General features: G+C 41.2%; 1 protein-coding gene across 6 annotated transcripts in view; it reads left to right on the top strand.

Annotated features, from left to right (window-relative positions):
* OXR1 (oxidation resistance 1) overlaps nucleotides 1-16,175 on the top strand; it is a 461,315-nt gene that overhangs the window by 305,443 nt on the left and 139,697 nt on the right. Inside the window, exon 1 of one of the 6 annotated variants that reach the window (XM_025202027.1) lies at nucleotides 8,639-10,447. The exons of the other annotated variants lie outside the window; for them this stretch is intronic. Coding sequence (XP_025057812.1) covers nucleotides 10,414-10,447 — 34 coding nt within the window. The 5' untranslated portion in view covers nucleotides 8,639-10,413. Of the gene's footprint in view, nucleotides 1-8,638; nucleotides 10,448-16,175 lie in introns of those variants that run through there. 6 annotated transcript variants of the gene reach the window in all.

Below are 16,175 nucleotides of genomic sequence, written 5' to 3' on the forward strand. Positions count from 1 at the left end.
TAAAAAAATAGGGAGAAAAGTGAAGTTCTTAGCATTGCAGTTGTGAAAAATTTCTGTACTTTGTGTATGTTAAGCAGGTAATATAGTGTTTTCTTAAAAAGTGGGGGAAGAGACAAGCAGATTATAATTCACGTTTTCAGAGTACAGCCATTTTAATTGGCACTTGCAGATTTTGAAAGGTATAATTTGTACTTTTGTGTCTGTTTGTACACTTTATCTTCAATATTTTGTTTGGGTCTTCGGTAAAAAATATAGCAAAAAGCAGAGATATCCAGATATGACAGTAAACCAACCATAGACTTGCTTATGTGAAAACATATTTCCACTTTTGTTTTTCTCTTTGTTTCCTTCTGTGATACTGTTTGATCAGTTACTACAGAAATTAAGTGTTCTTTCTTCACCGTGGCAAGGGCCCAATCTTCACTTTATAATATCCTGATTTGATCATGCAAATGACAATCTTAATTATAGAAACCAGAATAGAACATCTGAAGATTTCATTTAGAGAAGCACAAACAGTATTAACTAAAATCTCTCCTACCTATGATTTAAGTTAAAACAATACAAGAAGTAAATGAGAAACTTCCGAGGAATGACAATTACTTAATCAAATACAACAAAATCAATGTGTAATTCTTTGTTGAAAGTAATCAAAAGCCTCATATGGCTGGTCAACTAGAGAAATAGCTAATTAACAAAGAGATAATTACTGTGCTTACTAGTAATTGTGTTTGCTGAAGTCCACTTCTTTTCACCCTCCTAACGAAGCAGCACCTTACAACAGTAAGCGAAGACAAGGAGTGATATCCCCCAAAATGGTACTATGTTATACAGTGAAAAGCTTCATTCCCTAGAGGTGTTTATACATGTGCATGGGGCGGAGGGGTGGCACTCTGATTAAAGCAGTTCTGAGGGCTACTCTAATTAAAGTGCTGGAGCATCTCATATATCAGCGTCCCTGCACCTAAAACTGGCAGTTTAACTACAGCTTGTTCAATGAGCTTTAATAAAGTGCCCCTGCTGCCATTTTTAAGCACGGGGTTGCTGATACACAAGATGCTGGAGTCTGCTAGAGCACGGTAATTACCACGCTCCAGCACACTTGATCGAGTCTGCTGTGACGTGCTGTAATTACAACACGTCGGAGCAGCCTAGCTGCTTGTGTATAGGTGCCCTAGGTGGTGAAAATTGTGAAGCTGCCCTGAAAACTTACATTCACATAGCCTTAAAATGTCACTTGTCCTGCAGTGAATTTCTTTTCCTCAGAGTGAGTTCCACTGAATAACAAGAGTCCCTTTAAAGAAAAACACCTTCAAAATTCTGGTGGAGAGGTGTAAATCTAAGATCCCAGTACTATCACTAGGCAGTTCCTCAGGCCTATTGGAGTATGTGCGGGTAAAGCACCTCTTATGGAAGAGATATGCTGACTGATAGCGGTGCTTACTGGCAGAGCCAGCCTTAGGGAAAATAGCATCTTGGGTGAACTTGTATTTTGCACCTCCACCCCCTTCAAGTCAGCAACGCTTCAGCAGGCAGGAGAAAAGGGAGCAGACTGGAGCAGGCATCACCCCAGCTGCACGTGCCTGACCAGGCTCCTCATGAGCAGTGGCTGGAGGCGGGGGGCAGGCTGGGTTGGGCTGGGCCCCGCTCCTCCTGCCTGGGGTGTGGATCAGCCAGGGCAGAAGAAAAGGGCTGTTGTGAGTGCAGGGTGCACATACATGTGTCGGTGTGTGTGTGTCTGTGTTTGGCACACCCCTGATCATGGTACCCTGGGCAGTCGCCCACATCACCCACCACTATGGCTGGCTCTGCTTACTGGCTAGCTGTGTTATAATTACAGAACCTCAGAAATTCTTCTTGACAGTGAGACACTAGACCAGCATGCTGAACAAGTGATTTTATCTTTAGTGGAGACAAGACTGAAATGTAGCAGTTACCAGCTGCTCAACATGGACCTCTTATGTAAAAAAATGGAAAGGGGAAGCTGAGACTGAAAGGAAAATCTGCTTTGCAGGGTCTGTAATTGCTATCCCATACCTGCCAGCCCCTTACAAGACTTTCATCCTCAAAATGAGGCAAAATGGTTCTGCAACAGCCATGACGGATCACAGAGTTGAATAAGATTCTCCTATGTGCCAGGAAGCAGCTGCAGCTTGCCCTTTAAGTGGTTTGCTTCTTGCATAAGACTCATCATCAAGTCCCGGGTTGTGCAGGCTGCACATAATAAATACCTTTAATTGCCTAGTTCTTATGCTGCAAGACAGTGATCCAGATAACTTGAGTATCATGTCATTCAAACAAACAGGTGACATGGGACAAATAGCCCCAATGATACTACTATTAAACATGAGTCCAGAGCCAAGCTTCCCAGTAGAGAACATTAGGTGGGCAGAGCAGCATGTATATACAGGCTGGGCCCCTGATTAAGAGTAGGCACCATCTCCCTGAGACGGATTCATTTGCCAGACTGAAAGAGAGTAGCTTCCATGGCCTTGTAATTAGATTGTTTTGGGTGTGGTGTGTCAGGGCTAGTGCTGGGCAGCTTTGGTAAATGCAAATCATTATAATGAGTCCAGAGCTTCTATTAATTATGTCATTATGAGAGGTTTACTTTTCTCTGCTTCTTCAAACTAGCCAAAACACTCTTCAGTGCCTCTGCCAAAATGTATATAAACAGCACTCAATGCTCAAAACCTGTTTTTCAGGCTTCTGTGCAATTGGGTATAAAAGAGGTGTGGAATATTTATTGTAATTTAAACTGAGTCCTGTAGTACCCAGTCAAAGGGGACCTTGGAGATTAAATGTTGTTAACCAGTTGTGCTCCCTGATGCAATCATTTGCATTAGCAGTCATGCAAGAGAGCTAACTGTTGCACTCACTGGACAACTGCTATTTTATAAGTGCTGCTCTGTTAGCTCTAATTGATATGATTCTAACACAAATCATGCCAATTGATGCAAAATGCACTTTATAAAAGAAGACTTTTCTTTCCTGCTATTTTCTCTACTTTTCTATATGCTGGATTCAACCAGTAAGGCAAAACATTGATTGTCATCGCAGTTAGGAACTGTGGGTATGTACAAAGGACAACACTATGCAAATAAGACAGTAAATGTTACACTGTAAACAGATCCCACATTGCTTCATAAATGAAAACAAAAGAGTGGCTGCTGTGAGAATGGCAGCTTGAAGTATCAAACTTTATATCCACAGCCAAAGAAGGCTGAAGACAAGAGACAAAATAAAAGGCCTATAAATGGGTATTTGAGATATAAATGGGTATTTAAGATTAAAAGAGATTGCACATGGAACATATCTTAATTTTAGGACAATTACAATCTCAAAATGTGCTTATTACTAGAAATATATGTATTTCCAATAATTAGGAATATTGCAAGCTGATTTACAAGGACTTCTGCTGTTTAGCCACCAACAAGGGGTAAATGCAGCTTTATTTAAACAAATCCAAACAAGATACAAATCTAGCAAAAGAAGAAGTGTGTATGAAATGGAATAATCATGCAACATATGCTCTGGATCAGAAAGGAAGTATTGGGACTTTGAGAGAGAGAGAGAGGAAAACTCTAAAACTTTCCACCCAATTCACATCTGCTGTAAAAAGCTGCCTAGGTAGAGGGATAGAATGTGAATTCCAAAATACGTGAAACAGACAGACTATGAAGCAGCATCTCTAACCCATCTGCCCTCTGTGGTCTGTTTACCTTGCAAACAAGATCATGTCATCAAAGAGAATTTCACCGTCAATGAACCACAATGATCTCAGCTCTCAGGAATGTATTTAGATTGTAAACTTTTCAGGCCAAGGGATGATTTGTGTGTGTGCATTGTGTGGAGTGGGCTGTATTTCCAATTCAAAAGTAACAAGAATCGTGTACATCAAGGTTAATGGAAATCTGTAAGATGAAGTAATTTATTTGGAAATGAGGTGAGAAAACAGTAGCTTTTACTATGCATGATGAAGATAGATGTAATTTATCATGATAGTCTTCACTCTGCAGGTTCTAAATATGATGTCTGCAGTGACCTACTAGGATCTGAAGAACTCAGTTCTATATCATGGCTCCAACTACTTTTGTACAGTTGAAGCATCAGAAAGCTGCCATAATGAACTAAGGATTTTCCTCCTTGTGTCTCTAATTCAACTCATGCCCTGTATCCCTATCAGTCCTGGAGGTGCATCAAGAGATGTAGCGTTGTAGGGATAGGAAGGGGTGGATTGAGATGGAGACCATGAACTAGAGGAAATGAGATGATCTAAAGGGTATAATTGTCAGGAATCTGCTGATTACAACAGCTCCAGTCCAATTCTTCTCACACTTACAAGATAACATGGCAGTAACTATCCAGAAACTGCAATATCATTATTGTAAGATGGGTAGCATTGCAGGATACTCACCTGGGGTGTGGAAGGCTAGTGCTTGTATCCCTGTTCCACCAGATTTGCCTGGACTTGAACCCAAGCTTCCAACATCCCAGGTAAATGAGATAGCCACTAGCCTAGAGAGTTAATTCAAAATGGGCACATCTACATGTCACCCTACAGTGACATAGCAATTACGTGGGTCTACATGTGATCACCAGCTACATCACCACAGTGGCATGCTTTCCTGGTATAGCGCGCCACTATGGCAGCATAGCAGCGAAATCTAACTGAGCACCGCACACATGGCACAGTACTGGACCGTGCTTTAGTACTTCTAAAAGGAACTAATGAAGTACGTTGCCATATGGCAATGTGTAGACGCACCCAATCTCTCCAATAGGCACTCCAGTAGGAGAGATTGAGCAGAATAGCCAACAACATACTCACCTGGGATATTATCAATATAGGATCAAGTCCCTGCTCTGATCAGCCACAGCTGGGTCTTGAATCCAGGTTGTCTGTATTCCAAATGCTTGTTCTCTCATGGGTCTGTTTTTTTCATAGATGGAAACACAGGGCATGCACTATTTAACTTTCTGAATTGGCTTTGCGTGCAACTCCATGAGAGTTCACAGCTGAGGATCCTAGCAAAGAAAAGCACCTGCCTGGCCACAGATAGGCACCTCTCTCTTTATTGGTCAGTCACTTAAGCACCTAAGCCCCACTGCTTTCCCATTAGTTTCATTCCTGGCTAGTTGAGACACTTCTGTGTTCAGCTAATTTCTGAAGATGCCTTCCTTTGTACCAAACTCTCCCCCTGAGGAGCCTGACTTAGTATTAAACAATCCATTTGGGGTTTAGTATCTGCTAGATGAAACAGTGCCCAAGTATTTCTGAAAGTCTGCCTCCTTGGACATGATTTCTATAGAACTTATCTATAAAAGGTGGGTACCACTAATGTTCTGGAGAGGTATTGGCCATATTGTCATGAGGAATCCCTATGTAGTAACAGCAAACCTGAAACTTAGAGTAAACAAACCCTGTGCAACACGTCCCCCCAAAGGATAACGGAGAGAATGTTTTTCAAAAGAAGCAATTGAAGGAAAAGGCAATATTACATTTTGCCTCTTTAATATTACACATCCTCTTTAAGCTATTTAAATAATTAAAGAAGGCCCTAGCCTATCAACCCCACTCCTACTTTTCCTGCAACTGCCTGAACTCATTCTTTTCACATGTCTTACATTCCTACCAATCAAGTGGCTAAGGTACCACCTCAGAATTCAGCCAGTGATTTATGAATAGCAGCATAACATATTATTGATGCTGTAGACTGAGCTTTCTTTCCAGGATTTGTGATATTTTTGTCATGGTCAATTTGTAATTTTCCTTCAACATGATTGTTACAAACTTTCAGCCATTAGGCAAATTTTTCAAAAATCTCTTAAACTTTTCAAAAGGTGCCTAAATCCTACTTACAGCAGACATGTTTGAAAGTTGAGGTTTGCCCTCCAGGTTCCTTAGGAACTTTAGAAAAATTTACCCTTAGCTGTACTTTAAACTGCAAGAATTTTTCAATCATTAGAGAGAAATAGTAACTTATATGCCTGTTGTCCCTTTAGGGGCAACTTTATGCAGCCTGCAGTGCCTGAAATGGTGTGTCACATAAAGAGAGTCTTTTTCTGAACCTATGATTTCCCATTCATATGCAAAATCTGAGAGTTTTCATCCCTACCAGTGCATCCTAGAGTGTTTCTCAGACCTGTGTGCTTTTAGATAACCCAGTAATTGTGGCATACTTACACTAAATGCAGAGAAAATGTCCTCTCATTATTCACAATAATGAGGTTTGTATTTTATCAGCTGCTCATATCACAAGGGAAAAGAATACTCTGGCAGATGCTGCTCCCAAGAGTAGAATCAAAATGAAAGATTTTTTTTTCTGTCTAGGATCTTTTTATCAAGCCAACCACTATGTATTAAGTGTGTCATACATTAAGACAATATTGCCTAGAAAAGGGCAGATTTGAGGACTTTGCACACATTCTCTCCAATCTCAGTAATACTTCCAGCTGGCTCAGTCACTTCCCAAGGTCACTTTTGAATGCCTCTTTAGTCTTTGAGCTATTATATTCATCTCCCACTGTTGTAGTTTGTAGAAAATGAAATATTTCCTTTTAAAAACAATAACAAAAAAAATTTCTGGTGGCAGATTAAAGCTCCTGTGTTTAATAGATACTTTTGTGAATACTGCCTTTTCAGAAAAAAACATTAGGGAACCTTTGCAAGTTTAGATTCCCAGTGGACTTTGAATACCATGAAGAACGGTTGTAGAATGTAGTACTTCGGACCAGGAAAATGTTTACTATTCCTATGATCATACTGACCTTTTAATTTAGTATCAGAGCCACATTCAATTGCTTTGAAGACTTTCAGTCTTGATTTTAAGATCAGGTTCCCTGTTCATGCCCAGAATAGAAATTACTGTTCCAGGGTTTCTATCGTTTTCATTATGAATTCAGTAAAACACAGTAAATAAAGGGGCATCTTATGTACTCTCATATGTGTTAGGCTAAATTTTCAAATGTAGAGGTCTGAGTTACACCTCTTAAAACATATTGGGGTATGTAGCCCTTGGTAATTAGTTGAGCAATGTATACATTTATAGCCACAAAATTAGTATTTCAATACGTTAAAGGATATGTACACATCTGGGTACTTGCATGGTGACACATTTGCTTGGCTACATATGTTTATATTGACTTTGAGACCTAGATTTGGATATTTAGCTCACTAAGTCTATTTTAATCTTAAAATTAAATTTAGTGCCTATAATAGAGCAACAGAAAAACCCTTAGAGCAAGGAATGGAACCTGACCAGTTCTACGGTAGAGGAGTTCCAGATACAGACATGCATGCAGGTGAAATCTGTTTCCTTTGTCTGGCACTTAAAGAGAACTGCCCTGTGATACTGCATTCCATTCTGGAAGTTTGATGCCATGTGAAAGGAAGTATGTGGGGAGGGAGGTGGAAACATGGAAAATCAGCATGAATTAATCCACTGCATGGTAGACCCACAGGCCAGATTCCCTAGTGGGAAGGATGTAGGTGCAACCCTAACCAGTTAGTTGCAGGACAATGTTAAGAACGTGTGTATCCTTGACTTACACATGACATGCTGGTGCAGAGCTTGGTATTTAATCACCAAAAAAGGTTGAAAAGTGAGGCCCCTGCTTTGTACCCTTTTTTTTTTTTTTTTAAACAAATGGCTTTTTGAGTGTTGGGAGAACTAGCTTAGGCTTGGTTAATTGCTTGTAAGCTTGAATTTCTTACCATTCACCAAGCTCCTCTCAACCATGTGAAGCCAAAACACTTTGTATCTTTATTACATTGCCCAACTCAGAATCCTTCAAGTAAGAGAAGAGCAGTTTTTCCACCATCCTGCAAAAGTCAGTTGGGGGGTTGAAAAGGAGGAGGGGTACAAGAGATGTCCTGGTAAGTGCTGCATTCTCTCTAACAGAAGCATAGGCAATTTAGCGAGTCACACAGCTTCATTTCCTTTCAGGCCAGCTGCTCCTCTGCACACGCTAAACAGTTGCTCCTACTCTAGGTTTTCCACTTATTTTTGAGAAAGTGCATAGTACCTTTTCTCCTGGGGTCCAGCTTATCAGATTTTTAGGAAGGCACAAATGTCTACCACTGCTTTTTTTTAAACATGTTCATGTTTGAAATTGCTGTAGCCATCTTGTTTTCAAGAAGCCTGGGCTATTGCTGTTGATCCTGTGGTGAAGATTAAAATCTCTGAATGGTTTTTATCCAAAAGGAGACATTACCTGGGGACCTAAAGCAAGCTAAATTTAATTTTAAATTGTTTTAAATATTTACACACAATGGGTGCATCTACACATTGCCCTACGGTGACGTAGTGACGTGCTACAGAGACGTAGCAATCACGTGGGTCTACACACGACCAGCAGCTATACTGCCGTAGCGGTGCACTCCCCGGTTTTAGTACGCTGTTACGGTTACATAGCAGCAAAATCTAACCATGCGTGGCGTACAGCACAGTACAGGCAGTTACTGCATTGTGCTTTAGGACATCCAAAAATAAGTCCTGAAGTATGGTAACATGTAGACGTACCGAATGAGAATAAAAATATAACTTTACAAAAAAGTATAGCAGCATGTAGCACTTTAAAATGATCAGCTGTGATTTTTATTACTTATAGAAACAAACAGCACACAATAGGGCATTTAACTTGTTACTTTATTTGAAGAAGGCAGAAACAATATAGTCGGTATACTAGATTTGTTAATACAATTTGAACAACTGAATTTTACTTACATTTTGAGTTAAATGCAAAATGAGTGCAAGCAAGCAGAATGACTTTCACTTGCTGGGTTAAACCCAGTTACAAAAAATCTGATTTGGGGGCCTTTTTATTTAATAAACTGAAGTAAGCGGTTGTTCTGTTTCTTTTCAGTCTGGTTTGTTTTCAGCCCTTTATTTATCAAACTTTACAGTCTTTCAAACCCAAATACCTAGGTAGCAAGTGGCTAGAAAATACCTTCTCTTCACCCCCCGTTTCCCAAGAGACAACACCTATTCTTCTTGATAATTAGCCAGGCATTTATCATTTCCAGCCTGGTGTGCTGTAACTTGCTAATATCCATACTGAATGTGAAGGTAGTAAAGGCAACAGATGTTCATAGAGCCCCTGGCATAAGCACTCTATAGCACTTTACTTAAAAGTGCTACAAGTTAAAGCATGAGCTAACCAAAAAGACAGTGGAGGGGCTCGGAGCCTGCCCTCATTGACTGCTGGGTACCCTTCTGTAATCTCCCAGGAGACTGCTGGAGTGGCCCCTCTTCCCAGCCCCCTCTGCGTCAGTGACAGCCAAGGGGGCAGGGCCAACCCAGCACTTGGGCAGAGTACAGGAGTTCTGCCTGAGTCTAAAGTACAGCCCTGCATAACGCCTCCTGGGATGGCCTTGGTCACACTCTCTGTTAAGCCTCGATGGGATCTGGCACAGACATTCGAAAAAGCGCTGTAACAGAAAGCACTTTAGTCTAATACCTCATCCACTGAGGGTTAACTTAGAGTTCATTCTGCCTCCCTAAAGCAAGATAGGTGTAAAGTCTGTATCTAGCCAAAGAAACTTAGCTGGTACAGAATACAGCATCCTGTGTCCTTGAAGATAAAAAGTCCATGCTCAGCATTGTTAGTCACTAAGTCACTGCTGGTGCCAGATCCCGGTCTGACTAAGGCCTTCTGTTTAGACACCTAAATAGCTATCTCAGATCTATTTATTTCCTACCAAGACTGTTTTCCACCCAGTGGCAGTGACCAGGATGAAATATGCAGCACAGAGAATAGGCATTCTCCATTGGGGGCCTGCCTATGGAATAATACAGCAAAAAAGATTACAAGTAACCATTTAAAATTAACCATAGTAAGGCTCTATTGTATCACCTAAGCCCTTTATGTGGAACATAAGTAATGTGCTGGGCCTTGCACAAGCCTTCCATATTTGAGTGAACCTAAGTCACTTGAGTGAAGGCATAGTGCACTTCACCTCTTGTGAAAGCTCTGAAGGCATTAAAGTATGTGAGAGAGAGAGAGAGAGAGAGAAAAAGAGAGAGACAGAGAGAGAGACATAGAGAAGCCTAGGTCAAGCTGCTGATCTGAGCTGAAGAACATCTGTATGTAAACTGATCTCTCATTTTAAGAATTACACAAGGATGACCTTCAAAGAAGACAACTAGATAAATACAATGCTTTTGACTTTTCAGGGTAAATTTTAGTAGTTGTCCCTAAAGGGACAGAGTGAGTAACCAGCCATAGGTTTCCTGCATGTTGATGTGGGAGCAAGTGAATCACACATGCAGGCACTTTTGTGCCAGTGGAGGAGGGCAAAAGAGAGCATATGTTCCCTAAAAAGGAAGTTTCATCAGAAAAAAGCAGAACTTCCTCTCAACAAGATAAACATACCACACTCTGGTTTTCATTCCAAAGAGAACTTCAAGAATGTCCTGCGTGGATTTATATGCCTCAGAAAAAGGTATGTACAATAAGGTTTCAGCCACTGAATCCAGAGGGAGGTGGGGAGGGGGGTTAAAGTCAAGAGCATCCCAGAAAGCCCAAAAGGCTCACCAGCCATTTTTTTTTTAAATCAGCCATTCCCTCTATAATGATTACCTACATGAAGGGAAGTCTGCCACAAAACATGGAAAAGTGCTAAGATTTATTACAAAAATGATAACAGCACAACAATCAAAAGAGGAAATGCAGAGACAGACCTAGTGTAGACGGTGGCCATTCTCTTTGTATATTTAGCCCTTTTGGACATAAGCTCCGCATCCAGATGAGCGCAGCTGTGCAGTGGTGCTGCAGACATGATATCCAGGAATTGTAAAACCTGCACACACAAAAAAGTGGAGTGGTGCGCATGGGGACAGTGCATGCCACTCAAAAGTGGAGCCTGGCTGGCTGGAGCCACACTCCATCTTCCAGCTAGGCTCTGAGCGACAGGATCACCACTACTGCAGCCCCAGGAGGCCCCTGGGACTCCAGGTATGGCTTCTGGAGCCAGCCCAGTGCTGGCCCCAGTCTCCCCTACCCCACGTGGGGTAACCTACCACACGCCAGAGGGCGTGTGATACGGGCATTCCCTGGGGACAACTAGTGGCAGCACAAATTGTCCTGCTGCTAGTTGTCCCCGGAGAACCAAATGTCCACACTTGTGTGGACATGGCCAAAGGGCCACCTCATTGATGCCAGTGTATAGGTTTTATTTTAGAATTTTTATAAATTCCAGTGTCTTCCATACTCATAAGCTTTTTTACATATTTGCATATGGTTTCTAAATTCCAAAGTTAGGGCCACTGAAGCGTACAATGCAGAAGATGAGGAAATGGAACACAATACAGTCTGATGTAGAATGAGGGAAAATGGGAGACAGTATAAGTTACAATCACATTGTGACATTCAGGATGTAACCAGAAGAAAAGGGACAGGGCTAGCATGCCCCTGAACTGTGCCACTTTCCCACCTGCAGTATTGGATGCTTAAGGACATTACGGAGCTCATGAAGCTGCTTTTGCTTGCAGCTCTTCCTTGTGTCTGCATAGCACTAATTTGTACCTACCAGTAAAGATTTCAGTTACAACTAGAAAATAAAACCTTCTCCAAATAACTGTGCTCTTTAAAACTGTCATCCAAAACCAGCTGAAGGTGATGGAAAACCTAGAAGATAATATCCTCAAAGAAATCAAACCTCTCTTGTTCAATTAAAAAAAAACCCTTTATAAAATTGTTTTAAATTTTGTCTTCTAAGGCAAGACAAAAGTCTGTGGATATTCAGTTTTCTAAGGTCTGTAGTCTTAAGACTTATGGCCACTAAATAGCCATTCTTTAAGACATTTCCAAATTCAGACCCTTCAACATGATGGATATCTCTAGCATAATTGTGGGGAAGGGGGAAGCAACCAGGGCATTGGGCACAATCTTTGGGAGGACAGGTCACAAAAATGGCCACTGTAGCTGGCTCTTGAATCACCCATGTCCAGGGTGCAGAGCTCTGGTGGAAATGCAGCTTGGTCCAGTGGTTAAAAGTGGGACTAGGGGTAGGATACGTTGTTAATATTAATTTCTGTGACTGATTAGTTGTGTGACTTTGACCCAGTCGGTTCACTCTGTCCCATAAAGGAGTCAGATAACTGGAGTAGGGTGAAGGTCAATATTATTTTGCTTTTCTTTAAGTGAATCTTATAATATATATATATATATATATATAAAATAGTATACTCAATAACTGAGTATTATTGTTGGCACACTGTGGTTTAATATTGCTACTCAGAAAAAAGTCCCAACAGGATTTAAGTCATCAATTAGTGGGAGGATGTCAGTAAACGCTTAGAAGGTACATGTTAGAATAGTTGTACTATTGCAGAATTTTGCTGCGCACATTAATCTCTTGCCTGATAAAAGTGAAATCTGATTTTGGAATATGGAAACCTATGGAACATTAGTAGTTAAAGGAGATATGGTTGAAACTAATATATATTTAGTGATTTAACTACTGATATGATCAATAACATTTTGAGTATGTACTGAAAGCACTATGTAACACTCCACTTTTTATTGTATCATGTTGATTCTCATTTATACTCTATGCCCTTTTAAACCAGTCTGGCAGTATAAAGGGGCATGAGAATCAGGCCCTATTGCTTCTGAGTATGCGCTAGGAAGCTCATTATAAAGATGTAACACATTACTAGGGTAGATGATGAACATTTAATGAGCATTAGAGAGAGAGAGAGAACAGTTTCAGTCAGGCTGCACAAAAACAAAAAGAGGATTAAATCACTGATTGACTGTTAACTTAAGAGTCAAATGAATGATCTATAATCACTTTTTGATTCCCCACTCTGAAAGAAAAATCTGGTTGCATCATTAATGCTTATATGAAGGAGGAAGTGATTAGCTAGCAAATATATGGAGTTATCAACCGTATTTCAGTCTTTTCCAAATTCGATTTCAAAATGCATGATGAAAGAACAGAAAACATCAATAAGAGGCTGGCACAGAGAGAGGCAGACATCTGTGTACAGCATCGACAATTAACTTGGTTCTGCTGGTATCTCACCAAGTGGGGATCATTAAAAGAGCATGCATGCAAACACATGCACACAGAAGCCCATTAGGCTCAGGACTGATCCTCTGAAACCATAAAAATTCTAAACAGAACAACATTTCTTTTATAATAAACTGGTCTTGAGCAATTAAATAAGAAGCAAGGTCCTGGAAGATGTTTCCATAAACTTCTGATATTGTAATCTTGAGATATATTATTAATGAAAACAAGAAAATAAAAATGTTGTTTTAGGTTCAGAATTATTATATAAAATTTAACCAAATAATGTAGATTCTGTCATTACATTCTGGAAAACTATGAGTACAATCTTCTCTACAGAATCTAATTTTCAGAGGTGCGAAGAAGTTGAAAAGCTGAAATCAGGTCACAAGCATCCAAAGTTCGATATGCAAAAATAGTCTCTCATGTTCTGAAGACCAATGTTGAAATCTTCAGTTTTACTGATCGTTCATACTGCTTAGCAGGGATTTACTCTTTAAATTAGGCTTACATTCATCTTCATCTATTGCCGTGTTTAGAATGTTGCTCTGAAGAAACGTATATCCCTTGCAGTATTTTTATTATATTTGTCTTTGCAGCCATTTTAATATAACATTCCTCTATTTTAAATTCTTGCATAGATACTAGAATAAATGTTAGGATCATAGGATCGTGGGGCTGGAAAGTATCTCATAAGGTCATCTAGATTCTGGTCCAACCTGCTGCTCAAGGCAGGATTATTCCTGACTAAACTGCCCCAGGCTGCTCTTGAAAAATTCCAGGGATGGAGATTCCACAACTTCTTTAGGTAGCCTGGAATAAAGAAGTCATTGCCTATTGGAATAAGTAGCCTAATTATTGTTCATGTTCGCCTCAGAATTTTAAAAACTCCCATAAAAGAGGAAAGGGACTTCCTGGGTTAAGTGTCTCAAGTAATTGTAGAGAGAGGTAGCTAGCTGTGGTAGTCTGACCTTAGCTTAACACCTGCCTTTAGAGCTAAAACCAATTGAAGTACTTAAGTAACTTACAACATATACAGCAGATTAGACAAAGCACACAGGCCCGAAAGGAAGAGTAACGAATTTAGTTATCCTCATGGTGATATTTCAGAGACATCATTTGTCTGTTTAGAACACATACAATTTGTCAAAATAAAAGCAAATCTTGAAGGTAGGTTGAATCTAAAACTCTTTAGACTAGAAAATCACAGCTATTAAATGTAAAAATGGTCACTAAGTCTTGATACCAGTCCTCCTATCTGCACAAATTCTATTTCTGGATAGGAGCCTGAATGGCAGAATTGATCAGTAAAAGAAAATTTACCTTGGATATAAAATCCAGTAATTTTCTTCCCTAACTTTTTTTTAAAGGTTGCTTTGGTTGTGAAATTCAGAAACATATTTCATGTTGTACAATTCAAGCACTAACCTGATTGGTAGAAGTGGGACAGACTAGTCCCCATCCTTTGCTGGCCTTTAGGCAACAGTAGGTGCATTTCCTGCACAGTTGACTAATTAGCTACACAATAAACATCTCAGCGTCTACACATGCACCACTATTAGGCTGGAGTAAACTAATTTATGCCATAGCAGGATAGTAAATACAAGTCCTATCCGACTGTGCAGAAAAAAATTCCACAGCAGCTCATGTGTAGATTCTGGAGGGGCTGGCTGGGGCATGAGGGTGCTTCAGTCTGGGGGCTGACTGCTGGCTAGCCCTGCACTGAAACAGACTCGTGCCTCAGCCAGCCCCTTTGCTGCATGTTGAACCAGGGGGGAGCAGCCTCAGGCTGGCAGGCTTACCCCGGGGACCCCCTGCCAGCCAAGGCGGCTTCAACCCAGCTCAATGCGCTTCGCACGAATAAACTCCAGAGTTTATTGGTCCTGGGCACACATACAAATGCCCATGTGCAATAAGCTTCAGTTTATTCAGGTGCGTTAATTCCATGTGTAGACATGCCCACTATTGAGCAAATAACAAGCTATGGGCAACATCACGTTTTGTTCTGTCTACTTCAAATTTTAACTTTCTGTGGTTGCAAGCAACTTGAGAGGGTAGTATAGGCACTATGTTACAGACATGCCATAGGCTGGGGACCACTCCTATAGGCCCCAGGGATCCAGTGCTATTTCCTAGAAGTAAAAACTTTGTACAAGTGCCACAAAGCACCTCATTACTGGATATCCATTGTGTGCATAATTGACAAGTGCATAAAACAAACCATTTCCCAATGTGTGCCAAACTCCAGTTACAAGTGTATTAATTAAAGGCAGAAACTGCTGAAGTGCATAGCATTTTTCTGATAACTGAATATGTGGTAAAACTAACTGGGGACCATCCATTTCAAGGCTTCAGAAGCAGGTCTGAACTGACTAGCAACTGCCAGTTGCAAGATTACTCAGTTTTAGGGGGTCTCTGAAGAAGGTAAGCAGTCTTAATGAGGCCCACAAAGCTTAGCCCATGTAGTCAAACCTGTTTACAGGTGATTGCCATAGTTAATGAGCACTGTTTAAAATGGATTGGTAACTTTTTTCAGTCCCAGAGTCATGGCCTTCAATGGGGTGTGCTATACCAAAACGAAACAGTTGTGCATCGAGAATTTATAAAATAAGAACATTGATTTTTATCCAACGCCGAATTGGGGTTCAATAGACTAGACTTTCATCTCCCAATTCACAAGAGGAAGAGAGGGGCTGTATCTGTGGCAGTCCTTGGTGCTCCCTGGGCTGTAGCTCCACAGGATGGGGCAGCAGCCGCGTCCTCTGGCCCGCTGAGGAAACCTGCGTGGCATCTCTGGGCGTTTTGACTCCAGCATCTAGCATGCACGTTCATTGGCATCAGTAAGCGCAGTCTGCCACCCCTCAAGGGAGACCTCAGGGGAGAAGAGTTATTGGTAATGCTGTTTCCAAAGGCTGAGGCCCTTCGCCTGCTGCCTACTTTCTGCCCGGCCAAAAAGTGACTTCTGCCTCCTCTCTTGTTTTGGGACCAAGGCTCCGAGTCGTGTCGCTCTGCCCTTGCTTTGTGGGGGGTCACTGCTAGGTTTGGAAAGCGTCCCACCCCACGGCGCCAGGGTCTGCACAGGGCTCGCTGCAGCCTCCCCGGCCGGGCCGGGCCGGGCCCGGCACACAAACCCGCCCGCCCCGCCCCAGGACGC

Source organism: Alligator sinensis, unplaced genomic scaffold (genome assembly GCF_000455745.1).
Source record: "Alligator sinensis unplaced genomic scaffold, ASM45574v1 scaffold20_2, whole genome shotgun sequence".
In the NCBI taxonomy this organism is placed as follows: domain Eukaryota; kingdom Metazoa; phylum Chordata; order Crocodylia; family Alligatoridae; genus Alligator; species Alligator sinensis.